We start from the raw sequence: 25,512 nt of genomic DNA, 5'->3' as shown, positions 1-25,512 counted from the left end.
TTACAAAACCTCATTTTGCAAGGATTGGACCTGGGTAAGATTTTAATTGCCTGCATTGTGTACTCTTTAAAGTCCCTTTATGATGTGGTGGTGTGTCATTCCTTAAGGAATTTTGCCTATTTATTTATTCTATTTTGCTAGGGGTTTTAGCCTAGTTTTTTATGGTTTTAATGTGCACTATAGGATTACCACAGTAAATATTTCTATGAAACTGCTTTCAGTTAGGTATGTTGTTGTTTTCCCATGGTGCAGGGTATTATAGACCACACAGTAAAAGTGCAGAAACATGGATACATTTCCTCTGATGAACAGTCATGAGGGATTACGTCTTCCATCTCCTTTCCCAGCCTGTCAGTGCTCGATGGAGGGCTCCCGTCACAGCTCCTGCGACCAGGTGACTGGGCAGTGTTACTGCTTGCCCAGCGTGGTTGGCCAGCACTGTGACACCTGTCACCCAGGAGCCTATGGCTTTCCTCAGTGTCAAGGTAGAGCCAATAATATCACTTCTGAATTTTTTGATGTGGTTGTCCTTGTCCGCCCCGTTAAACTGCCAGAGTAAAACTGCACTTTTCTTCTGATTATTGATTCATCTTCCTTGCAGTTGGCTCCTGCAACCCAGCTGGTTCAGCGCAGAATGAAGTCTCACCCACAGCTGTAAGTACAGGTCTTGTGGTAGTAAGGGTCCCAGCTGTTGCTTCGGTGAATGTTTTTACATTACAAGAGCTAAGGGACAATTCAGTCAACTGTTTCTTGTTCCAGCTGAACTTTTACTGGCTTCATCAGGGCTAATTGTCTGATTCATTGAATACATGTACATTGTTTTATCAGTATCAGAAATGTTTTCAGGTGTGCATTCTGTCTCCAGTCAAGTGCATCATTAAAATCACCATATGTGTAGAACACGTAAAAGATGGAAAATGTACAGTTAAGGTCACATGTCCATCAGTTATGTAATCAAGAACTTAAGGAGAAGCAGAAGGTGACTTGGGTTTTGTATGCCTGCTTTACAATAACACCTTCTTCCCTCTTCTCAATGAGAGACTCCCTGATTCATTTCTCCTCAGGGTGTCTGTGTGTGCCGGCCATATGTTGAAGGCTCGTCCTGTGACCGATGCAAGCCCCTGTATTGGAATCTCTCTTCAGACGTGCTCTATGGATGCATGAGTAAGACGAGACTGGTCAGATTTATTGCTTTGTAAACGAGGAATCATGTAGGCCAGTAGGGGGTTTCCAGGTCTTGCAGCCACCCTTAGCTGCAGTGCACATTACAATTCTGACCTTACTGTTTTGTTTTTTAGGCAGAAGGTCATTTCTAATTGTCATTTATTTTCAACAGGCTGTGATTGCAACACAGAGGGCACATTGAGCACAGTAGCAGAATGTTCCCAGGTTTGTAGCCACAGATTCCATTAATTATGCATTGATTTTAAACTGTTACTAGAACAATCATTTTTCAGTGACCTTCTTCAGAAATATTTGTATCAAGTACTACTGTATTAAGTAGGTCCTTGAGATTAAGATTATGAAAGAAATGGTACATTTATTGGAACTTTGTCATGTACTGTAATCGAATTTCATGTCGTATTTCTTAAACCCGTTTCACTGACATCCTGTGATTTAGTTAGTAATTCTGTCGCATACCTGACATATGTGAGGGAAGCTGCAGTCTTCTGATACCATGTTCTCCTTCCCTCCCAGAGTAAAGGCCAGTGTTTCTGCAAGCCGAATGTCTGCAGTGAGACTTGCTCCACTTGCAAAGATGGCTTCTACAATCTGGAGAGAACAAACTATTTTGGGTGTCAAGGTGGGGTATGCTGAGAAGATAAAAATAGTGTTAAGCTGTTCAGATCTGATAACACTCAGGGGTGCTAGGTGCTATTAACATTCAATGTTTTGTGTGCACTGTAGAATGATATATGAAGAACGTAATAAAAAGCTTTGATGGCTATACACCAAGAGCCGCTGAAGTCATTCCAGCATTACTTACTGCAGTTCATTAATAGATGCATTTTCTGAAGCTGGTGTGCTTTTAGTAATCTGATATCCAGTATCTGAACTGTGAGAACAGTTACAAGAGAAATGGCACAGGGGTCTGGTGAAGATGGGTGGGGTAATGGCGAAAAGTATTTTTAATGGGAAATGATATCTTTGTAGTTCTTTTAACTAGGAGGTACATCTATTTACAAAGGGGGAATGCTTCTTTAAACAAGGGGAAAGGCGTTCCCCTCAAGTATACCTGAACCAGCTACATCTCTGATGTTATTGCATTAGGTGTTTGATGATACAGCTGTGCTGCCCTGCATTTGACCCCACATGTTGTCTAGCCTTCCTGTCTGTGTCATCCTAAGGCTGTCAGTGTGATATCGGAGGCTCAGAGGGGCTCTCATGTGAAAAGAGAAATGGAAGGTGCAGATGTAGACCCAATATCGAAGGACCAAAATGCACTCGGTAAGTGTTCTGTAGAGCTTCAAAGTTAGGCTATGAGGAACCAGTTCTGTGCAAGAGCAACAGTAGACAGCTCAGTAGTCCTTTATGCACTTTTCCTCATATCCAGGGGCTTCAGATGCGTATTCATACTTTGTTTGCTTGCAGGCCAAAGAGTAACCACTACTTCCCTGATCTGCACCACCTGAAGTTTGAAATAGAAGATGGTACCATGCTGGATGGCAGGCCGGTTCGCTTTGGTTACAACCCGCTGGAGTTTGAGAACTTCAGCTGGAGAGGCTACGCACAGATGTCTCCCATTCAGGTAACTACTGACCACTCAGAAAAACATTTTCAATAAATAATAATATAGTTTTATCTAAGACTCGCCTTTCTTTTGTTCATTTTTAACCTTAACAGATAAGCAAGATCCTATTTGACATTTGCATATGAGAAGCTGTAGAGAAGTGAAATGTGCTGACTTTTGTGATTTATGACTTCTGTGATTCTCCTTCTGTGAAAATATCTGCAGATGTGGAGCTTTACTCTTATCTCCTTCAATCCTCTAGCATGTCTTCTTTTTTTCACTGAAAAAAGAGCATTTCTCCCTCTGCCAGGTGTGGAGCTAGGTGTAGTTGGCTTTGGCTTGCCACAGGCTCTGGTCTGTGCCGGTGTCAGGGACGCAAGTTGGGTGCAGGTTGGCGGTGGTTATGGAGGTGGTGGTGGTGGTAATAAGGAATGGCTTTGCTTTTTTTCCCCGTTTTGTTTCTCTCCCTCTCTCCTTCCAGCCAAAGGTGGTGGTGTCGGTGGTTGTGAACTCTCCCGACCTGTTTCACATAGTCTTTCGCTATGTCAGCCGGGGCTCCTCTCATGTCAGAGGAAGGGTTTCGGTCCTGGAGGAGGGGAAGCATGTGGTCTGCGCCAACTGTAAGTGCTGACCTCACCCCTTCCAAGCCACGTTCATTTTTTTTACTTCTTCGCTGCCTGCTCTCTTTCCTTTTTCCCTTGGGGAGAGGCTGTTTTCTTTATTAGCAAAGGTTCAGAGCAGCACATGCTCGTCCAGGGTTTCTCCTGGAGAAAGTCCTGAGGACTCTTTCCTGGCCCCAGGCCTTAATGTGGGCCCACATCTGCTGTAATTCCCCCCAAACGCCTCTGTGTCTTTCCAGAGTAAAGTGAGAGTTGCAGTTCACGTGAACGAAGCAGAGCTCTATCTCTTCCGTTTCATCCTCAGATATGTTAATACAGGAGCTGCCGTCTACTACGGTAAAATTACAGCATATCAGTCTAACAGAAAAGGTAAGGAGCAGGCGCTTTGCAAACTTCCAACAGGGGTTTGCTGGGTTAACAATGTGTTTTTTTTTTAATTTTGTTTACATCAGTCCATCGGTTAGAGATATGGAGGCTCAGTTCCCATTTTTTTTATGAGCGTAAGTGCAGGTGTCTCTATATTTATTTTAAATCGGAGAAAATATTCATTTATCCTCACAAGGAATATAAATCATGTGACGTCCTCTTTAAGGTCTAAAAGTGCCAATTTGTTTTTCGAATCTACATTCAACCAATCTCAAGTTTCATTTAAGCAGCATGCAGAATACTAAAAAGTAATAATTGCTTGGATATATACGGTATAGTGCCTTTTGTCTTAATAGATCTCAAAGCACTACACATATAGTAAAGTCACCTGAGCGACATGCTGCAACCATTCTGTGCTGGCAGCCCAACTAACAATAGATTTAGTTTAAATGGGAGGTCCTCACAAGTACATCAATGCAAATAGGTGTGTTTGTGTTTGAGACTCCATCTACATTTCTTTGGACTTACTAGGTTAAGGGCAAGTGAATGGGTTGTGTGTTCATTCTTCAATGTGTGTGTTTGACATTAAAAGTGTCTGTATTGTCCCTGGTTTGAATGAATTGATCTTGGATACATTCAAACTATTCTCTTTAGCATTCTTGGATACTCATGGCATACTGTAAATGAAGTATAAGTTCCCGTGCTTGTTAGAACATGTACTCTAACAAAGGAATAATATATATCTATACTCGTATAATAGAGAAAAAGCAACAAATTCAATGATAAACTATCTCATACGGTCTTATATTTTTGTATAGCGAAGTCCATTTTAGTGTTTCAAAGCAGTTCTTCTCATAATTTGTAATGGTTACAGAATTCACATTTGATCATGGGTAAGTGAGTTGTCTGATCCCAATACTGATCCTTATATTTCAGTATTTATTATTTAACCCACCTACATATGAGAATCATTTTAAACTTCAAATATTATTTCTTGAGTCTGAAATAATATTCCTTTTCCCTCTGCGCAGGCTCAGATCAATCCAAACAGATCATCTTTGCACCTAGTTCAGAGCCCTCCTTTGTGACTGTGCCTCAGAACAACTTTGTGGAACCTTTTGTCCTCAACCCTGGCACCTGGTCTGTTGTCATCGAGGCTGAGGGCATTCTGCTGGTGAGGATCTCTGCGTCATATGGCTGCCCGCTGTTTGGGCACAAGTTGTTTCAAATCTGGAACTGTTGAAATGAAACTGAAACGTCTTTTGTTTCCTATTCTATATAAGTCCGTCTCTTTTTTTTAAGAATGATACCAGACTGACAAATGGTGGAAAGCTTTTTTTTTCTGTTTCTTGTTCACTTAAAAACTAGTTTTCTATTGTGGTCAAGTTTTTTTCCTTGGAAGTTGCTTTGTTGTGGGAACTTCAATGGAAATTTGATATATAAATATTTCTTATTCGACCGCAATAAGGACATAACAAAAGTTCAAAACAACATGGGGCCACTTGACCCATCTAGTTCTTTCGGTAGTTAGTAGCTAATTGTCCCAAATATCACATCCAGCCATATTACTAAAAAAATCCAGGGTACTGGCTTCAACAGCCTGGCTAGAGAACTTATAAGCTTTGAGGGAAAATATTTGTGTTAATAAATTACACAGTAATAGTGTGTAATTCATAATTTATGAAGTGGGCTGACTTCAAGAATGTGTTAAGAGTCACAATAGCGACAATAACAATCTTGTTTGAATTGCAATGTTTTCTTGGGCCTTTCTTTCAGGACTATCTGGTGCTATTGCCCAGTGCATACTATGAAGCCCCCATCCTGCAGCTAAAGGTCACAGAGCCTTGCACCTATGACCACTCTCCAGAAGCCAGCCAAAAGTAAGGCACCCATACATCCTTACAGTGAGAACAGAATTGTTGTCTACAAAGATTATTTTTTGTACAACTGTTGTAGGAAGAGTTAAGAGTAATATGACAACGCTTTGTTTACTACATAACCATTCAAAATAAGATTCATGGTGCAGAATAGGCTTGTGCTTCCTGATTTGGAATAAGTGGTTAGAAAATGAATGGTTGGATGGATGTAGTGCAGAATGGTTATTGGTTAAATGCAACAGAAGTATAGCAGGGTAGTATGACTGAGCTAAAAACAGTGGACAGGCATCAAGAAGTACATTATTGGTGACAAATAGAGGTAACTTAAACAAGAGGGTTTTAACATAGAATGGGAGCAGGACTCCCAGGTGCAGTCTGAAGGGATCAGATTTAAGTAACCTAAAGATGATGAGGAATGGAGACGTCCTGGTGTGCACAAGCTGCTGGGATCTTCCTAAGAGGAGCTGATGAAGATGATGAGTGGGACAGACATTAGCAAGAAGCCATTAGCAACCTTTATCTGGAGGACTGGATAGGAGCAGCATGAGGTCGAAGTCAAACTGGTCTTGATTTGTCTGCTTGAGTGAGTGTGCATTTTCAGCACCACCTCATGCATTAGCACAGCTGCAAAGCTTGTCCTCACTGTGTGCCTCATTGCATTTCACAATGTGGCAAGATGCAGATGGTGCCTCTAAATTCAGCCGTTCTGCTCTCCTCTCATCACAGCTGCCTGCTCTACAAGTATCTGTCCCTGGATGGGTTTCCCTCAGCCCCAGGCAGGGATGCCACCTGCAGATTTGACAATCACCTGCCCAGGCCCTGCCAGACGGAGAAGATCACTCCTCACCACCCCTCCATGGCCATCTGCAGTGGAAACGACGTGAGTGTCCATGTTCCACACCACAGCCCATTCTTTTGAGATGGGCTGCAACAAAACCTCTATTCTATAGCAGACATGGATAAACCATCAACCATTTTAGTATCCTGTGGACAGCTGTGGTAGTGTGCCTATTGATTCTCATTTCCATTTTATACCCAGAAGAGATTTAAGGTTCAGTGCCTATGGCTGTGGTTCTCAGGTGACCCACACATCTGATGGTTTTCATGCCATCATTTGATAACTGAAGCGTTTCTTGATGTTGTTTCATTGGAAAATTTTGCATTTGGTTTCAAGTCACAAGTTTGGGATTTCATTTCACTCACAAAATACAATGGTTACAGCTGCAACATGTTTAAGAGCTGGAAACAAACAGTTATATATAGCTATATACAGCTATGAAAACCTGTAAATTATTTTAAAAGATGGAAAATAGGAAAGGAGAAGGGTAACCTTGCTCTTTGTTGCTAATTTAATTTGTCTCGGTGAAAAGGGCATTTGACTCCAACCCCAACAAGGGAGAGCCCTAATCCAATTTATCATACAGGTTACTGAAATCACCATTTTCCAAGGACTGGGAACAGTTGTACATTATTGATTGATTGAGAGAACACGTAATTGTATCAATTAAGGGAACTCTGTGTTTTGAGGACTGAAGGGGTTTCTGAATTTTGCTCCAAATGATCTTATTTGATAATGAATGACAATTAAGTCATTCCATCTCATCTGAAATTTTTCATTTGATGGTCGCCTATAAAACATGCTGATCTTGGTATTGCAAGTCCCTTATATTACCCTTTGTACTGTAGCTCATTTACAGTACGTGATAATATCATTTTTTCTGATGTCATTTGTGGAACTGTGAATATCTTCCCTCTTACTCCCTGCCTTGTAGCTCAACGTGCAGTTCCGGATCCCAGTTCCCAGGCCAGGCACCTATGGCCTGGTGCTGGAGTATGTGAATGAGGATGAGTCTCTGCAGACGCTGACTGTGTCTGTGAACTCGCCAGGGGTGCAGACACAAGTGGAGATCATCAAACTGTACCACTGCAAGTACAGGTGAGGCCAGGACAAAGAGTGTGCACAGACTGCAGTCTGTTGAAGTTCTCCGGTCCTGACTAAAGGGTATAGATGATACGCAAAACTATTTCTTTGGGAGGCAGCATATATTAAAAGACCTAGAGCTGGTCTGTATTAGATCTGGCAATGGCACACATTTCTTGTGAACTATCCTGATTCCATCAAATATCATATGAAATCCAATGCAGATGTTTTTACCTTTATTAATGACATTTAGACACCTTAATAGCAAACCCACATTTCTAAAAATGGGAATCGTGTCATGATGTTTTTTTTTCCATACTCCTTTAGCTTCATGTGCCGGGTTGTCTCCACTGACAGCAAGAATCGAGTTGGTATCTTTTCCTTGACAACAGAGGCAGATGTGCAGTTTATTGCAGACAGAGCCAACTTCTTCCTGGTGAGTCTGGCTAACTTTTAAATAGTGTTTGATCAATGTAGTAAGCTTGAGATGATGTACCACATACATAGCAAGATTTATTCCACTTTTTAAGTCCAAATTAGATGCATGAATATATCATCAAAAAGGTTCTTATCATTGGTACGACACATAGCTTTGTGTCAGTGTTCCACTTCCTTACATAAGGTGTTCCAATATGAACATTCTCCTCTCTTTTAACAAGTCCTCATTCCATGAATTATTCATTGTAGAATCTATGAAGCTCAAGCACAGAATACACACAGCTGCAGACGGGTATCCTTGTGTGAACATCCTCTTGCTCTCTAACACAAGATCTGTCCTCTGTCCTCATTTCCATGTATCTCCAGCACAAGATTTATCTCATCCCTCATGAGCAGTTCACTATGGAGTACGTGGAGCCCCGTGTGCACTGCATCAGCACGCATGGGACATTCTCACCAGCCAAGTACGCTGCCTTAATAATTGAAATTTCTGTCCTTTATGAATTTTGATTTGTTATCGACAGTGAAAGGAAGTTTGGCACCATCTGCTAGCTTTTGTGGGCTGCTTCCTTTCCTGTTGAGATGTGCTTTATAAGAACTGTTCCTCTCCTTTCCCAGCCTTGCCTGTGTCCCATCCCGATTCCAGACTCCCTCCCAGTCCATCATGCTAAGGGAAGGCCAAGCTTCTTCCGTCCCAGACTCCCTGCCCTTCTTCCACGAGTCGCAGGTCATCCCTGCGGAAAGACCCGGCTGGGCGGAGCGCTCTGAGGATCGGCCGCCCACTGCAGCAGACAACTCTGAGCACATCCGCCTGGACCGTTCCCAGGTACAGGAGCAGGAACGCCCAGCAGAGCTGGGAAAGAGAACAGACTGTAGGTCTTAGCATCCCTTGCAAGCTTCCACAGGCAGAGCGATTCCATTTCAACTCTGGATTTGAAAGCTGAAATTGTGTATCACAGTAAACTGACAGAATTTATCTGAATTGAGACAGTTTAATTTATTTGACACTAAAATAAAGAATTAAAGTCTGACAATAGTGGAAAACTGATTGGTGCATCTTGTGAGAAAATAATCTGGTTCATGTTGCACTTCTTGTATTGTAAAAAACAGTCTCGTTAGGAAATATGAGCATATTTGTTTTGACAGTCCTCTTACAGTCAGAGAAACACGTTTTGAGAAAACAATAAGCTTATGCTGCCTTGTGGGAGGAATCTAAGTCAGTTTTTGCGTTTGGCTGCTCTCCCCTGCAGAACGCTGTGGTTTATTCCACCCGTGTTCAGACTCTGGGCCGCTATGTCTTCATTCTTCACTATCACCAGCCAGACCATCCCACCTTCGCGGTCCAGGTCTTCCTCAACGCCGGCCGGGTCTGGCAGGGTAAGGCCAAGCTAGAGAGGATGATGGGACCGTGGCATGTCCAAGCACCGTGATTTATATTGTGCTGGGATGCCAACGGATTGGCAACGGACATCTCTGCTTCCCCTGGGCACTTCCATTACACTAGCTGACCTCTCATTGTGTGCAGTGCTTAAGTGTTCCTTTTCAAATGTCAAAGCTCAGTTTGGCATGTTTTAAAAACCTGCTTAAGTTCTATCTGGACTGCCTGGACTGCTGACCTTTTTGAGACGTGTTCACAGTACCTTCTGTGTAACATTACTGAAGCTGGTCAACAGTTAGGACTTGATTCTAAAAGGGCTGGTTGTTGTTGTTGCACAACCACAAAAGAAGTTGGAACTTAAATGGCACAAGGATGTTTAGACATCAGTGGGGATATTAAAAAAGCAGGCCTTAAATCCTTCACTGTTCACCAGAGTGGGGTCAATACACGAAATGTTGAAAAAGACTGTTATTTAACTCTGCAAGGACATACTGATTGATTTTACTTCTCAAGTGAAAACTGACATCTTACATTTTCCCTCATGTAGTTATATAGAACTAGGTCATTTCCTTCCCTTGTGCTCCGAGCTGGTTTTCTGTGGTTCCCTTTGCCTGAGGTAACCAGTTTTTCTGTTCCTCATGCCAGGCTTTGCCAATGCTACATTCTGCCCACATGGCTACGGCTGTCGCAGTACCCTGAGCTCGGAAAATAAAATCATCCTGGATGTGACGGACAATGATGTGTTTCTAACCATCCGTGTGCCTGATGGAAAAACTCTGTGGATGGTAAGGGTCAAGGAGAAATCAGGTGGTCTCAATCGAAGTGTGACTCCAGTTCTGTGGTGTTCTCTTCGGTCTGTGTGTTCACACTATGCAGGACAATTGCTTGGAGTTGTGTGTATTTGTACTTATTTTGTGCTTTTATTAGGGTTTCAAATCTACAGTGCATTATTTCATTCTCTTTCCTTTGCTTAGGCCACTTTTTTGTTTAACAATGACTCTGTGGTTATTGCCTACTTGAGTAATACATATGTAAAGCTTTTCTACATATGTATATTCAGATATAAAGCTTTATGTATAGGACATTAGTGAATGAAAGAAAGAAAATTGTTGAAAGCTGCTCACTTGTTCACCTGATGAATGCTGCTACAGCCCCTTCTGATCGGTATTTGATTCTCTGCTATTTATAGAGTGTTGTTTTATTGAGATGATTACCAATAAATCTGCTTTTTTAGGATTACGTTCTGGTTGTCCCCGAAGGAAGCTACAACCCTAGCTACCTCACAGAGGAACCCCTGGACAAATCATACGACTTCATCAGTAATTGTGGTTTGGACAGTTTTTACATCAAGTAAGAATTTTATGATATCACATAGCGGGCATCAGAACGCAAAATGTAAACTTTTGTTTTCATCGGAGTGAATAGAAATAAAAAAGGTAAAAAAAAAGTCACTCTTAGCTTGGCTGTAAAATGGTTAAGCATGAGGCGTTAAAACCTCAGCATGTCTTTCTCTACGGCAAACAAGCAAAAAAATGAGAACGGACACTGATTTCTTTTGAGGTTGTGATTCATTTGGCAGCTCTGGAAGTTGAGGCCCAGTTTGTGTTCATTTTGACCTCAGACGCCCTGAGTTTGTGACTCTTTTCCTTCCTGTCGCTGCGCAGCCCCACGGCGTCCTCTCCCTTCTGCAAGAACTCGGCCATTTCTCTGTCGGCGTTCTTCAACAGCGGCGCCCAGCCCTGCGGCTGCCACGAGGCGGGGGCGGAGGCCGCCGCGTGCGAGCCCTTCGGCGGGCAGTGCCGCTGCCGGCCCAGCGTCATCGGGAGGGACTGCTCGCGGTGCGCCACGGGCCACTGGGGCTTCCCCAACTGTCGACGTGAGTGCTGGGGGGTTTCGGGGCAGCTGGGCAGCGGAGGTGGGGGTAGTGCCCACCAGAGGTGAATGTGTGTCAGGGGAGAAATTTTCAGTGCTGTGGGTGGTGTATGTCTGGCACAGTAGAGGGGGGGTTAGCATTGCATTGCTCTGCAGTCCTGTCTGTGATTCTGGCCAAGGACATTTTCTGTGCCGTGTTTTACTGTGGGTGTTCGAGTGTTTTTCCACAGCCCAGGGGCATGCAGCGCACCTTAAATTACTTCCTGTTAATCTCGTCCGGGATGTAGTCCTGTACCTGGCGGTTTACAACACAGCTCTCCATAACCCTCCTCTGAACAATCTAGACGTTACTGAGAATGGAGGGCTGGATGGGTGAATCTAATTTCAACTACATATTAAACAAGTTGCACTGCCTGTAGCTTTGTTTGTTCTGCACAGAAATAATACACTATACCGGAAAAATAACCTTCTGTCCACTAAAATGTATGACCCATACCCGTAATTTCCCTACAGCATGAACTATTTTTTAGACCCTGTACATTATACCATCATTTCGAATACAAATAAAAGTGAAAGATTCTTCCGTTTAAGAGAAAAACGGGTCGAGACGCTGTTTTCGACGTTCTGGTTCCGTTGCTCTGGTAACCGCCTCCTTCCTGCCTCCTCAGCGTGCCAGTGCGGGACGCGGCTGTGTGACGAGGTGACGGGAGAGTGCATCTGCCCGCCGCGCACCATCGTGCCGGAGTGCATCGTCTGTCAGCCCCAGACGTTCGGCTGCCACCCACTCGTCGGGTGCGAGGAGTGCAACTGCTCCCGGCCTGGCATTTCCGGGCTCACTGACGACGGCTGCGACCGGGAGAGCGGGCAGTGCAGGTAACCTAGCAACAGGAGAGCAAGGCACTATGGGATACAGAGCATGACAGGAGCGTTTGATGTGTTCTGATTCACAATTTCCAGATCTTGGGCTGCCATTCCAGAGACATTCCGGCCACGAAATCTTGTTTACTTAAAGTATCCCGTGACTGTGATGTTTATTCTGTTTTGTTTACTGTCACCATGACTCAAAGAGAATTACAAAGAACATTTAATACAGCAGGTTTAACATCTTTTTCCCAGGGTCATGATTTTTTGAAAATCTCTTTTCCCACAGTACTTTGGTACCTAAATCAAATCTTAATGTGACCTTCAGGACTACTAGTTTTGACCTTATGTCTAGAAGGCTGTTCATATTTATTTTCTGCCTTCCTTTATAATCTTATTTTTTACAGTAATATCAAAGTGACAGTGTTGGGATCGGAAAGCTCAAACAGTTGTCGTGCATTTGAGTGACTCTGTAAGCTTCAGATTTGACACGAAGCACAATTCACTAAATTTAGCATTGTGGGACACCCAAGAGTGATCCATTTGTCCTGATAACACCTCTTAGGTTTCCTGTTTGTAAGCATTCTGCGCTCATTTCTTTTTGCAAAAAGAAAGATAGCGAACTGGTTCTAGCTGTCTTGTTTCAGATGGATCTGTGGAGATGTTGCACTGTGGGAACAGTCGAAGCTTGCGCGTGACTCCCACTGGAGCTTGACATTTCTATAGCTAATTGTGGTGTATTTCAGTGACCTTGAAGTGTTGGGGTTAAAGAAACATATACTTAGCAATCTGACAGGAATGCTGGTCTCTTTCAATGCTTTGACTACGGAGGGAAATGATGAAAGAGCACTGCGGCCCAGAGCTGATGCTGTTTGAGAGGCGGGAAGGACGTATCGGTGAGGGGAATGGGGAATGAAGAGCAGGGTGTCTTTTGTCCTCTCTTCCCTGTGGTCACTCAGCAGGGAGGAATCTAGCGGTTGGGTGCCACATTCTTCCCCTTGCATTTCTAATCTCCCAAGAATTTGTCTAGACATGAAGAGGTAGTAAAGGTTCTGTCAGAAACACTGCGAGGGTTTAAAGGCCAGAAACTTTACATCTGCTCCAGATGCCTGCACTGCATTACAGCAGTTATTCGGGGGCATGTCATTGTGATGGGTGAAAGAAAGAACTGTGTTTATTTTTCCCTTTTTCAATGTTTTTTGATTAGAGTTCAGTTTTGTGTGGTTTTGAAAACCATGCTCTGGAAGCCCGTTACCAAATAAGTTTTAAAACTACCAAGCTTTTCTGCAAAATTGATTTGTAGCACTGTGAACCAGGATCAGTATTCTTATCTTCATGTAACATAACCTCTTTTACATTTTAATCTGTGAACTAATTTAGGAATTCTTCAACTTACCTTTTTACTGTTTTTTCTAGGTACCTCAAAAATAATTTTCTTCAGAAAATTACATAATTACATAATTGTCTTTTAACATCTCAAGTTACTTCAGTCTTCAGCTAATTCTATTTTCAGTTTTGTTTTCCACAGATACTGCTATTGAATGTGTGAAGTATTAAGTAGCTACAGTACAAGTTCTCTTTGGTTAATCTTTCATATACTGTATATATTTTTTTACTTAGGTGCAAGACAAACATTATTGGGCGCCGGTGTGACCACTGTGCCCCTGGTTTCTATGGTTACCCCAACTGCAGACCTTGTGACTGCAGTGAAGCTGGCACGGAGTCAGGAATCTGTGACTCTGTCACCGGGCAGTGCCTGTGCAAGGTGAGAGCTTTTTATTGTCTTTTCCCACAGGTACTGGGCCTGTGTATCCCAGCATTTACTGCACTGAGCAGGACATAGTCAATAACAGCTTCTTTGCCCTCTCGGTTTCCCGAGAGACTCTGGTTGTTTGTTCTTTGTTTTCTTTGTCTTTGTTGCTTCTTTTCCTCTGACTTTAAGTGGTAAATAATGAAAAGTTTACACTGGTGAAGAGAGTGGAACATCTGGCTGAAACTACTGTTTTCCAGCCCTCCATTTCTGTGTACGTTCCTTTTATTGTTTTTTAAAGGTACCATTTAGAACAACAATAAAGCATAAAATTACATATTTTTAGTAAGAAACTACTTCTAGTGATAGTTCTGCTGCATTTATGTGCTCCCACAAATCATTTTGCAAAAACAAATGTTGCATATTTTTGGTTCACAAAAATGCATTCCATTTCTTAATTTAGGACAGATTAGTACTCACTTTAATGCACTTGACCAAATTCAGCAGCAGGGTACCTGCTGGAGTGTTTGAGAAAATATATTAAGCTACTGTTTAATAAAGTTGTAAAGACAACTGAAAATATTTTGAAAACCAAAAGAACCCTTAACCTGAACATTCAAAAAATCCAACATGTAAAAAAGTCTATACTGAAACTAACATTAACAGACAGATTAAGCCTGACTTTACAACCACTTTTGTGCAATATATGCCAGGGACCTGTGCAATACATTTATATTTATATTTATATCTATGGTTACATCTATATTTATATTCATACGTGTGATACGATTTTCTGTGTACTGTTCTGTTCTAGTTTGCTCTTGTGTGTCCGGACTGTGAGTAACACTTGTATTGTATGTATTGTACTATTATTATATAATTCGTTACACTGTGGCTGTGTTGTGTGTGTTAAGCTGCTGTTGCACTGCAATTTCCCTCACGGGATCAATAAAGTATCTATCTATCTTTTAGTACAACTATATAGACACCTTACACAAATAAGAAAAGGCAGGTCCAGCCTGCTCAAGTCCTGTGCTGTCTTTGCCCCCCCCAGGAGAACGTGGAAGGTGTGAGGTGTGACCAGTGTCGAGTGGGCACCTTCCTCCTGGACCCCAGCAACCCCAAGGGCTGCACCAGCTGCTTCTGCTTTGGCGCCACGGATCGCTGCCGCAGTTCAGAGAAGCGCCGCGTCGAGGTGCCTACCGTCCGACTGCCGAGAAACACAAAAAAAGAGGAATAAGACTCAGATCGCCAAAGCTTTTAGTTTGTTTTAAAAACAAAATCTAGGACTAGGCAAACACCTCTGTCGTGTGCTTGAAAGCATGTCCTTCCACCATGAAATGAAGAGCCCAGTGCGTTATGGCAGCGTGTGTGTTTTGTCAGCTGGGTCTTGGAATTGGCCCCATCAAATTAAGCTTTGTTAATCGTAAAGGCAGGCTGTCAATTTTTGTTCTGTACTAAAAATGGGAAATTTAGGGAAACTGACATGAAATCTAGGTTTGTGAAAGTCCTTCATGAAATGGCTGTTTCTATACCATTAAATGACTTGAGAGTTTAACTTTCACATAATGTGGGGCTACTGTATTTAGTCATAGTTCGATCCCCAAAGCTATATATACAGCTAGATGACTGAAATAATCAGGTTAGCCTGCAGTACCTTGCTCAAGCATAAGGAAATTAATGTACACCTGCCTTCCAGAAATGATCCACTTTTTCTGTTCTGTACTGGAGCAATATAACTATATATGTATGACACAGCATGTGGTAGTTCTGCTGGAGATGATCCTCAGGATGTGGAATGTTTAATTTGAAGATGGTGTGCAATGACTTCACTGAGTGCAGGAAACAGTCAAATTAAGCATCATCAGTAACTGGTGTACCAATTAAGAATATTATTATTATTAAATATTAATTAAAATGAATTATGGCAAGGCAGCTATCCAATAATATTGCTTGTTGATGGTCCCCTGGAAATCTTGGAATAAGACCTAAAAATGTTTACACTAGCAAATACACCATTACGGGAATATGGTCTTTTCTATTGAGGAACAGGCATTTAGTGTTGTTCTGAGGAAAGTTTGCATTTCAAAGCTATTGTGGGAGATAATTTCGGTCCTGTCTATTATGTGAGATGAGTATTAACCTGCATTGAGAATGATTTAAATATACAGTAACAGAATAAGCAATAGAAAGTAATTTGAGTTGCTGAGGGACTTAGTTTCTATGCTCTAATCCTGTTTCCTTTGCAGCTGATGGATATGAATGGCTGGATTCTTCTGAGCGGAGAACGCCAGGAGGTTCCCATCTCCACACACCTGGAGCGCAGCCTGGTGGAGGCGGACCTGCAGGACGTGCCTGATGTCTATCAGGACCTTCACTGGCATGCTCCACACAGCTACCTGGGAGATAAGGTAGGTAGGCAGGAAGGATTGGAGTGTGGGAGCGATGCTTATCTCACTCCTCACCGAGACTGGAGCAGAGAGATAAGTAGGGACATCAAATACAGCAGAGCGGGGATGATTTTCGGTTCTGTCTGAAATGCTAAGGAATGTTTTCATATCTGCCAGACCTGCTTCGTTTTTGAATACCGTTTGTATTGTTTTACAAAAAACATGTCCGCCTGTAGAGAATCAAAATCAGCAGAGTTCCTTTTTAGACAGTTGTGCTTTTCCAGTTCGCCTTCTTTAGCTTTATCCTTAGCTGTGTTATCCTTTCACAGGGGTTCATTTGTTAGCCTATAAAAAAATAAAAAGGGTGACAAACTAGAGGAGGCCCTTCAGATCATCTAGCTTCCTTGGTTGCCAGTAGCTACCCTGCACTGAGACTGACTGCTGATCGTGAATCTGTCTCCTGCAGGTTTCCTCCTACGGAGGGTTTTTGCATTACAGGCTGCTCTCCCAGACTCAGCCCACCAGGGGGGATGGGCTGTCTCTTCCCGCTGAAGCTGCGCGGCCTGATGTCATCCTGAAGGTACCCATACCTCTGCTAAAATTTCTCAGTGTTCACCCACTGTAAGGGTACGGAGTGCCATTAACTGCAGCCTGTTCATACCAGCTGACAGCATCGATGAAATCTCAATAGCACGCTCACACAGTGGCGCGTGGTATTCACAAAGGATGTGCATGATTTGCCCTCTAGGGGAACCAGATGACATTGGTGTACCTGGAGAAAGAGTATGCTGCTCCTTGGATGCCTCACGAAGGGCGCGTCCACCTGGTTGAGGTAAGACGTCACCCCATTGCACGGAGCGTGGAGCGAACAGCCCTCCTGCGTGCGTCAGCGAGCCTGTTGAGAACCATCGGCATCATAAACATAAGACAGGCAGCCAATGAAAAGAGGCAGTTCGGCCCTTCTAGTTTGTTTGCTAGTAGCGTATTGACCCAAGAATCTGATCCAGTTGAAAAAAGCCAAGGTATCAACCACATGGCTGGGTAGCTTGTCACGTACTCCCGCAACCCCTTGTGTGAAGTGCCGCCTGTACTTCCACATAGTGTGGACGTGCTCTCTGGCTGGTGTTTCAGGGTGGATTCTGAAGACGTTCACTGGGCTGTTTGTCAGTGCCTCTGAGATTGCTGTGTTGCAGGATCAGTGCAGAGTCGGCTTCCCAAGCGTGGGCGGAGGGGAGGGGGGGCTGCAGACTTGGCGTGGCCTGAACCTGACCGTGTTTGTTCTCCCCAGGGGAGCTTCCGCCACGCTCGGACGGGCAACGCGGTCTCGCGGGAGGAGCTGATGATGGTGCTGGTGGGGCTGGAGGGGCTGCAGATCCGGGCGCTGCACTCCCAGTCCTCCCTGGTGGTGTCTCTGCAGCGCGTCGTGCTGGAGCAGGCCTCGCACTCGCCCACAGGAACCCCGGCCAGCAACGTGGAGATCTGCTTGTGCCCGGCCAGCTATCACGGAGACTCCTGTCAGGTACCTGCCTGTGTGCAGCCAGCGCAGCCAGCGCAGTCAGTGCAGGGGTGCTTGTACTCTGGCTCTGCTGACATGCATTTGACCTGCAATAACTTCCACAGTTATCTGGATGTAGACTGTAGGTGATACTGTATGTCCACCAGGATGTATCTAGAAAATGAGTTAAGCAGTAAAATCTATTGAGTGCATTGACTTACTCAGATCAATTTGATTATATTTCTGGTACTCTGTAGTATTTTCTGAAAAGTGAACTCATTCAAAGGATTCTTGAATGATTTTATGCTCTTTTAAGGTCCTTTCAGAGTACCTATAACTAAAGACATCTTAAAATTGCCACATGCTTCTAAAGGTTTCTGAACTATTTAACATGTTAAACTGATGAGTGAACCTTTGAGCGTAAAACCCACAGTTCATTGAATTCACGATCCAGTGCTGCGAGTTGAACACTGCCTGTCCCCTCTCTACAGGAGTGTGCTCCAGGTTATTATCGGGACACCAAAGGGCTTTTCCTTGGGAAGTGTGTTCCCTGCAACTGTAATGGCCACTCGGACCAGTGCCTGCATGGCTCAGGAACCTGTGTAGTAAGTTTCATTGCAATGGATTATCTGCTGGATATTGTTTGTTTAGCACAACAGGGAATATTTTAATTGTGTGAGAACCTGTCTAGTCTGGGAACTGGCAACGAAATAAGCTATAAAGAAACACTAGGCAATTGCATTTTTGTATAAAAAGAGTAGTGCAAAAAGTCGTTCACATGATTCTGCGATCTCCGACATCTGGTTGCAGGAACATTTCTATCAAGAATCCAGGGCCCTGGCTGGAAGAGTAGGGGTTTAACCCCTGTGTCCTGGCTAAATGCCACTCTGGGCTGGACAATCTGGCCAACGTTCTTTGGTGAAGCAATTTACCATTTCTCCCCTGATCTGTCGTGTAGTGAGGCTGCTGGTGCAGAATGGTGCTGCATTTCAGTGGAGGGATGAAGCGAATCCCCTCATGTATGTGAAAATCTTTGGAATAAAACCACTATATATACGCAAATAATAATGATTATGTCTTATCACGTTCTTGTGACGCAGGTAAGATACTGTTAATGTACAAGGAATGAGAATGGAATTGATGGTTTTGTAGATACTTCAGATTTCAGAATGTGCCACCTGTTGTTCATTTTTCTCTTGTGCAGTGCCTTGAACACCTCTGCATTAATATACCTCCTCTCGGTTTTTGGTTTTTATTAGCGTCGCTATACAGTGTGTCCGCAGTCTCACAGCCACAGTGTACTTCTCACACGTGCGACAACGGCTTTCCCTGCTGTGCATCTGCTTCCATTTCCTCAGCCCTGGAACGCTGGGTTGTTTGTTACTCTAGATCAGACATGGTGCTGTTTTTGATTTAGAGAGAGAGATACTTAGTGCAAGCTACAGGCAAAATTGGCAACAGTTTTGGTTATTGTTGTTGTAATAACCAGAATAACCTAGTGCTCTTTCCAGTGCACTACAACGCTGTGAACGGGACCTTTCTTTCACATTGTCAGAACTGCCAGCACAACACCGAGGGAGACCACTGTGAGAAGTGTAAGACTGGTTTCCTTGGCAACTCCACCAATGGACAGTCCCAGATCTGTACCGGCTGCCCCTGCCCGCTGCAGGTGACCTCCAACAAGTGAGTTCCACAGGCTTGTTTTTCCTTGAACAGTTGAATTGCATTGAGACCCAATGTTTTTTTTCTCCATTTGGCAGGGCTATTGATTTGTATCTGGGTGGTACACTTCACTTACTAGTCCAGAGTTTTCTCTTCATTTTCTGACGTGGTTGAAATTTAAGCGTTACTTAAAGAAGACCACTTTTTTTCACCAGAGCTTATTGGAATGATTCAATGTGCTGGGTCAAGCTGACTGAATGCTAAAAACCTTTTTTTCTTCCTTTTGCATCAGTTTTGCAATTGGGTGCGTCGAGAGAACGAGCAGGATGCAGTGTCTGTGCATGCCAGGATATGCTGGCTCAAAGTGCGAAAGGTGAGTGAGTTACTTTTTCCATTCCTGTCTGTAGCTGTTGCTAAAAGTAAAAGTGCAGCAAATTGCACAGCCCACAGTGGTTCGCTTCAGGAATAAGCTCGTGTGTCTGTACTTCCTTAGGTGTGCTCCTGGTTTCTATGGCAACCCCATGGTGATTGGCAGCTCGTGCCGTCCTTGCCAGTGCAACGACAACACCGATCCCAACATGCTTTTCAGCGACTGTGACTCGCTCACAGGGGTCTGCCATGGCTGCATGCACAACACCGCTGGCCCTCACTGCGAGATCTGTGCGCCGGGATACTTTGGGGATGCTGTGGTGGCCAAGAACTGCACCAGTACGTCTGACTTCGTTCTTCGCCCAGTATTTTCCTGATCTGTGTGTTTTAAAGCTTTGTGTTTTCAACAGTGAACTTCCCAGGATCAATCCTCGGTGCCATTTTGTTAAGGTCAGGTTGCCCAGATCTCCTCTGTGTAGGATCTGTCGGAAAATAAGGTTTTAAAACTTTAACCTGTAAATTATGCTTGACTGTACTATAGCTGTGACCTTAAGCTGTGGAATTTGAACATTTTCTGGATTGTTTTCTCAGAGTGCGACTGTTCGCCCTGTGGCACATCGTCCTGCGACTCTCACACCGGACAATGCCACTGCAAGCCTGGCGTGACCGGTCCCCTATGTGACCGCTGTGAGGTAGTGTCACCCTCAATTACATATCCACAATAAATGAATATTATTTATCTGGCCCGTGTTCAATATTCAGTGATAACCCAATATTATTCTGTGGTAACTGACATTACTGTCAGTTGAAACAAAGGTTCTAAAAATGTTGCTTCTGTCACCTCCTCTTTAGTCTTTTGTTCTGGACACTTGACATATCCTGATGGCTGCTTAGGTTTTGTCATGACAGTCTGTATTTTTCCTTCACAATGGCCGTGTCTTCCCCTCCAGGAGAGTTTCTATGGCTACGAGTCCTGCGCAGGGTGCCGGCGGTGTGACTGCAGTGCCGCCGCCGCCCTCACCCAGGGCTGTAACCCTCAGAGCGGAGAGTGCTCCTGCCAGCCGGGGGTGAACGGGCCCCAGTGTCTGCAGTGCGCCCCTGGCTTCTGGGACTACAAGCCCAGCGGCTGCAAGAGTAAGTGTTCTGTTCCACAGAGGCCTTGAGCTGGCAGCACTGAGTCAGGCGTGAAGCTCCCAACGAACGGCACGTTCTAAGTAAATGAAATCACTTTGAAGAATTGTTGAATGTTTTCCCCAGAAGTAGAAGAATATGTGTTTGATGGGTTCATTTCATCTGCAAGAAAATGGATATGAACATGGATATTCTTGCTAGCAATAATTCCTTCAATTAGTGTAGCACCTTTTTATCATGAAGGGTGTCTGCATGCTTCATATCTAGGACGGGGAGTTTTATTCACTTACTGAAGTGCAGACCCACTTAGGTGATGCATGACAGCCATTCTGTGCCAGAGAATCCAATGGGAAATTTAGCCAGGACACTCGTGACAGCTCTTCCTATGAGATCTTTCTTGACCGTGTGGTTAGGGCTTCAGTAACATCTCCTGCAAAGGAGTCTCTTTCCCACCGTAGTGTCCCCTGGACTCTCTGGTACAGGGATGGCTAGTCTGCCACACCACTGGCAGCAGCAGCCTGAGAAGGTCTCCCATCCCAGTACTGACTGGGCCCAGCTTGACTTAGCTTCACACATCTGCAAATGTGATAACATATTCAGGCTTAATTTTTTGGAGTTTTAGATTTGAATTGGAAGTAGTTTTAAAAATGAGATGAATGATGCAACGCTTAATGCGCTTCGACCCGAAATGTCACGCCCTGCTGTGTGAGAGAACTAGCTGACAGTCTGTGTTCCCCTTCCGTTCCAGAATGCCACTGTAAAGGTGGGTCATGTGATCCCCGCACAGGAGAATGCAGGTGTAGCAATGGGCTGACAGGAAAGCAGTGCGACACCTGCGCTGAGAGTTACCACATCCCTGTGGTCAACGGAGCTGACTCCCTGCAGTGTCAGCGTGAGTAGGCAGCTAACAAACTGTGGTGCTCGCTTTTTAGGAAACGTGGCTTTATAGTCTCATGAGGAAATAATCACAGGGAGAGGTGATTCTTACTGTCCCTGTCTTCTCCATCGTAATGGAGCTACATTTTTTAAATATACAAGTCTGTGAAATTTTCTTCTTGTGTTCTTAACAGACCTATGATAATCTATAATCACACATCAATACAATGGTTTACAGAACTGCAATATTTCAGTACATGCACTGGTAAATCTAATTCATTTCTAAAACATTCTAACCTGCAATGCTGGGAAAGGATATCACCAGTGCAGATATGAGCACTAAAAAATGTTGGATTGATTACTGGTTTATTAAATGCATTGTACTGTATATAATCTTTTAAGATATGCTTTTTTTGTCAGTGCTGTCTCTTCTCCATTTGAGTGCTTAGTCAACCCAGCAACTGACCATAACGATTTTCCAGTAAAAGAGCTGATTTAATTACAATAGATAGTATCTTCACAATCCAGAATTTCCACAGCTCTAAAATGTTTTAAGAATGCCTAAACAGAGTGGCTCATGGTCTTGTGTTTTTAACGCTATGTGTTGGGTGTTCGTTGGCCAGCCTGCGACAGCTGCGTGATCGTGCTGTTGGAAGACCTGGACAAAATGACTGGCCTGTTCCTGACCATCAGGGGTCAGCTGACCAACCTCAACGCCAGTTCCATTGCCTGGACTCGCCTGCAGGCGCTGAACGACTCCGTTAACAATGTGACTGTGAGTACAGACCCAGGGAGGAGGCCTGGCAGGCCACACCATAGCACTGGATCTTAATAGTTCTAAGATTTCAATTCCTTCATCATAGGAGAAGCTAATTTCTTCAAACTTCAAGTCTACTTCAAACTTGTCAGTTCATTGAAATTTCTCGTTGGGACAAAATAACCAGGCTAATCAGATATAGTTTTTATCTTTAGTTATTATTTACAAACATCCACTTTGTAGACATAGGCAATAGTTTTGAGTTATGAACCACTTATTCGCTTCTCATTTTAGTGTCTAATTAATAGGTGTTTTCAACTATGGTAAGATTTTAAAAATATAATTTCTTGTCCAGTAGATCCTAGGATAAGAATATCCTAAAAAGCAGTTCTTTTTATATATTTGTTTCCATGTCCTTCCAACCAGAATTACCTCTTTGACTATAACAACTCATTGGATAGCCACAAGATGAAGGCAGATGAGCTGGAGAATGAGGCCATGAATCTCTCTGCAGATCTGGATGTTCTGAAGGATAAGGTAAGGTTTGTCCATTCTCAGGTTGGTTGTCATTGATATTTTTGTTATTATACTACAGCGTGGTCGGTGTGTCGGCGTGTTGATTAGAGATACTGCCTCGCAGCTCCTGCTCGGGATCTTAGGTTACTTTCCAGTTTGGGACTTGTATCTATGTTGAGTTTGCAGGTTCTCTCCACAGGTCTCACATAGGTTTTCTCTGGGTGTTCCAGCTTTCTCCCATGTCCGGAAGACATTTAGGTTCGGTTTTACTGGCTACTATAAATGGTGGCATTTCCAGTACAAACAGTACTGTCTAGGGAACTACAGAACGGAGAATCAACTTAGATCAATGGTCCAAATAACCTTCTGGTCTCATTTGAAGTTCTGAAGTGAATCTTCTTGTGATGTCTTTGTTTCTGTATCGCAGGCGACAGAGACAAGCAGGAAAGCTGAGACAATGGAAGAGGATGTGGCACTAACACACAAGAGAGCTGAGGAACTACTGAATCAGACCCGGGGAACCCTGAGAAACATTGAAGGTGTGCTCAGCTGAAAAATAAGCTCCTTACAGTAATGTATTGATGCACAAGAAAGAATTACCACATTGATTGCTTTTGTAAATATTAACTCCTTGCTTATTCTCTCACTTTCGCCCTGGCTGTACAGATCTTATAAGGCAGGCAAACAGAACTGCGCTGAATGACAGCAGCAGTGAATCGGCAGAGGGGCTCAGCAGGAAGTTGGCAGAGGTGGAGGAGATGCTGAGGGAGATGAGGGACAGAGTTTTCTCCATTCAGACGGAAAAGGCAGGGAAAGAACTAAAAGAAGCCAAGAACTGTGAGTCGCCCTTGTTTCTTTGATCCACATACTGTAGCATTCGGTTCACGAAGGATTTAATCTTTTTTATTTCGGATTCCAAGAAAGGAATGTTCTTGAGCTGTGAGGACCATGCCTGACCAGCCCTAACCCTGCCCGTGTGTCCGTGCTTATCTCGAAATCATGTTATAGTGCAGGAAAGCTGGGTAAATGGGCATTAAAGGACTGGTCCTCTGTCTTCTCTCCAATTTTGATTTTTCCTTCTCCGGCTGCTGCTCTTTTCAGTAATGGAGCGCATGCAGAATGAGCTGGTGAGCCGCCTGAATGACAACGAGGAACTGGTGAAAAGCATCAGGGACAAGCTGGGCAAGTTCAATGCCAAGCTCATGGACCTCCGTGATGCACTGAACGAGGCTGTCAACAAGACTGCCCAAGCAGAGGAGCTCAACAACCTCAACAGGAACAGGCTGGAGGACAACAGGGTGAGCTGAGGAGAGCAGAAGAGAAAGAATTCTGGGCCCTTTATTTGCTGCACGCTTGTCTTTTCTCTCTACTTCATAAAGGTTATATGAAAAGATGTGGCTTTGCTTCACTTAAGCAATTAATCTACTGGTTGATTTATCAGAGCATAGATGACTGATGTGGCACTTTACTCGTAGGCCAAGTTTATCATTTTGCCAAAGCCTAAAATTCACTAGTCCTCCTGCTGCTGGAACCCATCCTCACTTCCACAGTGAAATTAAAAATATATGATTTCAGTAAAAGGTCAGGCACCATCGCAAAAGAAAAACAACTTCAAGAAGAGTCAGTGATAAGGGTTATGAAGGTCCTTACATTTATATCTTTATATATATACATTTATATCTGCCATTTTCACAGTGGCTCACTGTGTTGCAGTGTAGATGTCTTTGTTAGTAGCTGTCCATTGGTGGAGAAAACCTGTACAACAGTTAATTCCTCATGTTCCTTGCCTTTTTGAAAGTTTTTCTATGCTTTCTTGATCTCAATATTCTAGGAAAAGATTGAGGAACTTGAAGGCAGGAAAACGGAAGTTCAGCAGCTCCTTCAAATGGCTGAAGAGGCTGTGGCTCAAGTCAACGATCTCCTGTCCATGCTTCAGGAGAACAAAGAGGTTAGTCTAGCAGTACAAGACGTTTGAAAACTTAGAGTTTTACCTCTAGCAACTTGCCCCTCATGCCACCAAGTTTAAATTAATGTATTGTTAATGTTTGCATCATGCTCCTTAGAATCAATTTTCATATCAGAATTATTTATTTAGAAAAAAAGTTGCTTTGGTCATGCGTTTGCTTTTTTTCTGAAACCACAACCTCCGTGATTCAAAGAACTAGGTGCAGAAGATGAGATATTTCATTAAAAGTATAATGATTAAGTCTGCATGGGGGCACATAGTAGCTTACGGCTGAGATATGGGAAATCTCAGAGCTGTGCCTCAGCGCAACTCATCTGATAGTAGAAAGCAAGCAACTGCCATGCCTGGTAATTTGGGCAATCTGGTGATATTTTCATATAGAATTACTATATGTATTTATAGCTATATTTGCATTAGTGAGGTTTGGTACAGATTCTTTCCTTTAGATCTGTTGTGCTCATGCCTTGACAGTACTTCCTGCAAAACCTATTTTGAAGTCAGTTGCTGAGCTAATTGCCCAGGGCTCGTGGGACTCT

The 25,512-nt window shown here is 43.5% G+C and overlaps 1 protein-coding gene across 3 annotated transcripts in view; it reads left to right on the top strand.

The window, feature by feature from the left end:
- The window catches only part of lama5 (laminin, alpha 5), an 85,629-nt gene that overhangs the window by 41,239 nt on the left and 18,878 nt on the right, over positions 1 to 25,512 (top strand). For 2 of the 3 annotated variants that reach the window (XM_015365136.2, XM_069179616.1), the window contains 39 exons: positions 348 to 485; positions 602 to 654; positions 1,065 to 1,164; positions 1,337 to 1,389; positions 1,699 to 1,804; positions 2,349 to 2,448; positions 2,593 to 2,749; positions 3,213 to 3,351; positions 4,749 to 4,891; positions 5,494 to 5,597; positions 6,321 to 6,474; positions 7,367 to 7,530; positions 7,843 to 7,951; positions 8,320 to 8,417; positions 8,572 to 8,779; positions 9,204 to 9,330; positions 9,977 to 10,116; positions 10,566 to 10,681; positions 10,996 to 11,207; positions 11,872 to 12,076; positions 13,685 to 13,829; positions 14,869 to 15,009; positions 16,064 to 16,225; positions 16,671 to 16,784; positions 16,953 to 17,036; positions 17,493 to 17,723; positions 18,191 to 18,304; positions 19,255 to 19,382; positions 19,654 to 19,734; positions 19,855 to 20,069; positions 20,322 to 20,422; positions 20,681 to 20,864; positions 21,610 to 21,753; positions 22,361 to 22,512; positions 22,921 to 23,031; positions 23,438 to 23,549; positions 23,677 to 23,847; positions 24,112 to 24,308; positions 24,842 to 24,958. In XM_015365136.2, the coding sequence (XP_015220622.2) occupies positions 348 to 485; positions 602 to 654; positions 1,065 to 1,164; positions 1,337 to 1,389; positions 1,699 to 1,804; positions 2,349 to 2,448; positions 2,593 to 2,749; positions 3,213 to 3,351; positions 4,749 to 4,891; positions 5,494 to 5,597; positions 6,321 to 6,474; positions 7,367 to 7,530; positions 7,843 to 7,951; positions 8,320 to 8,417; positions 8,572 to 8,779; positions 9,204 to 9,330; positions 9,977 to 10,116; positions 10,566 to 10,681; positions 10,996 to 11,207; positions 11,872 to 12,076; positions 13,685 to 13,829; positions 14,869 to 15,009; positions 16,064 to 16,225; positions 16,671 to 16,784; positions 16,953 to 17,036; positions 17,493 to 17,723; positions 18,191 to 18,304; positions 19,255 to 19,382; positions 19,654 to 19,734; positions 19,855 to 20,069; positions 20,322 to 20,422; positions 20,681 to 20,864; positions 21,610 to 21,753; positions 22,361 to 22,512; positions 22,921 to 23,031; positions 23,438 to 23,549; positions 23,677 to 23,847; positions 24,112 to 24,308; positions 24,842 to 24,958 (5,330 nt within the window). Of the gene's footprint in view, positions 1 to 347; positions 486 to 601; positions 655 to 1,064; positions 1,165 to 1,336; positions 1,390 to 1,698; positions 1,805 to 2,348; positions 2,449 to 2,592; positions 2,750 to 3,212; positions 3,352 to 3,590; positions 3,721 to 4,748; positions 4,892 to 5,493; positions 5,598 to 6,320; positions 6,475 to 7,366; positions 7,531 to 7,842; positions 7,952 to 8,319; positions 8,418 to 8,571; positions 8,780 to 9,203; positions 9,331 to 9,976; positions 10,117 to 10,565; positions 10,682 to 10,995; positions 11,208 to 11,871; positions 12,077 to 13,684; positions 13,830 to 14,868; positions 15,010 to 16,063; positions 16,226 to 16,670; positions 16,785 to 16,952; positions 17,037 to 17,492; positions 17,724 to 18,190; positions 18,305 to 19,254; positions 19,383 to 19,653; positions 19,735 to 19,854; positions 20,070 to 20,321; positions 20,423 to 20,680; positions 20,865 to 21,609; positions 21,754 to 22,360; positions 22,513 to 22,920; positions 23,032 to 23,437; positions 23,550 to 23,676; positions 23,848 to 24,111; positions 24,309 to 24,841; positions 24,959 to 25,512 lie in introns of all 3 variants that reach the window. The other variant, XM_015365137.2, reaches the window with a different exon arrangement.

Source organism: Lepisosteus oculatus, chromosome 16, assembly GCF_040954835.1.
Source record: "Lepisosteus oculatus isolate fLepOcu1 chromosome 16, fLepOcu1.hap2, whole genome shotgun sequence".
Lineage (NCBI taxonomy): Eukaryota > Metazoa > Chordata > Actinopteri > Semionotiformes > Lepisosteidae > Lepisosteus > Lepisosteus oculatus.
The sequence above is the reverse complement of the archived record's forward strand: the minus strand, read 5'-3'. Positions and strand labels throughout refer to the sequence as shown.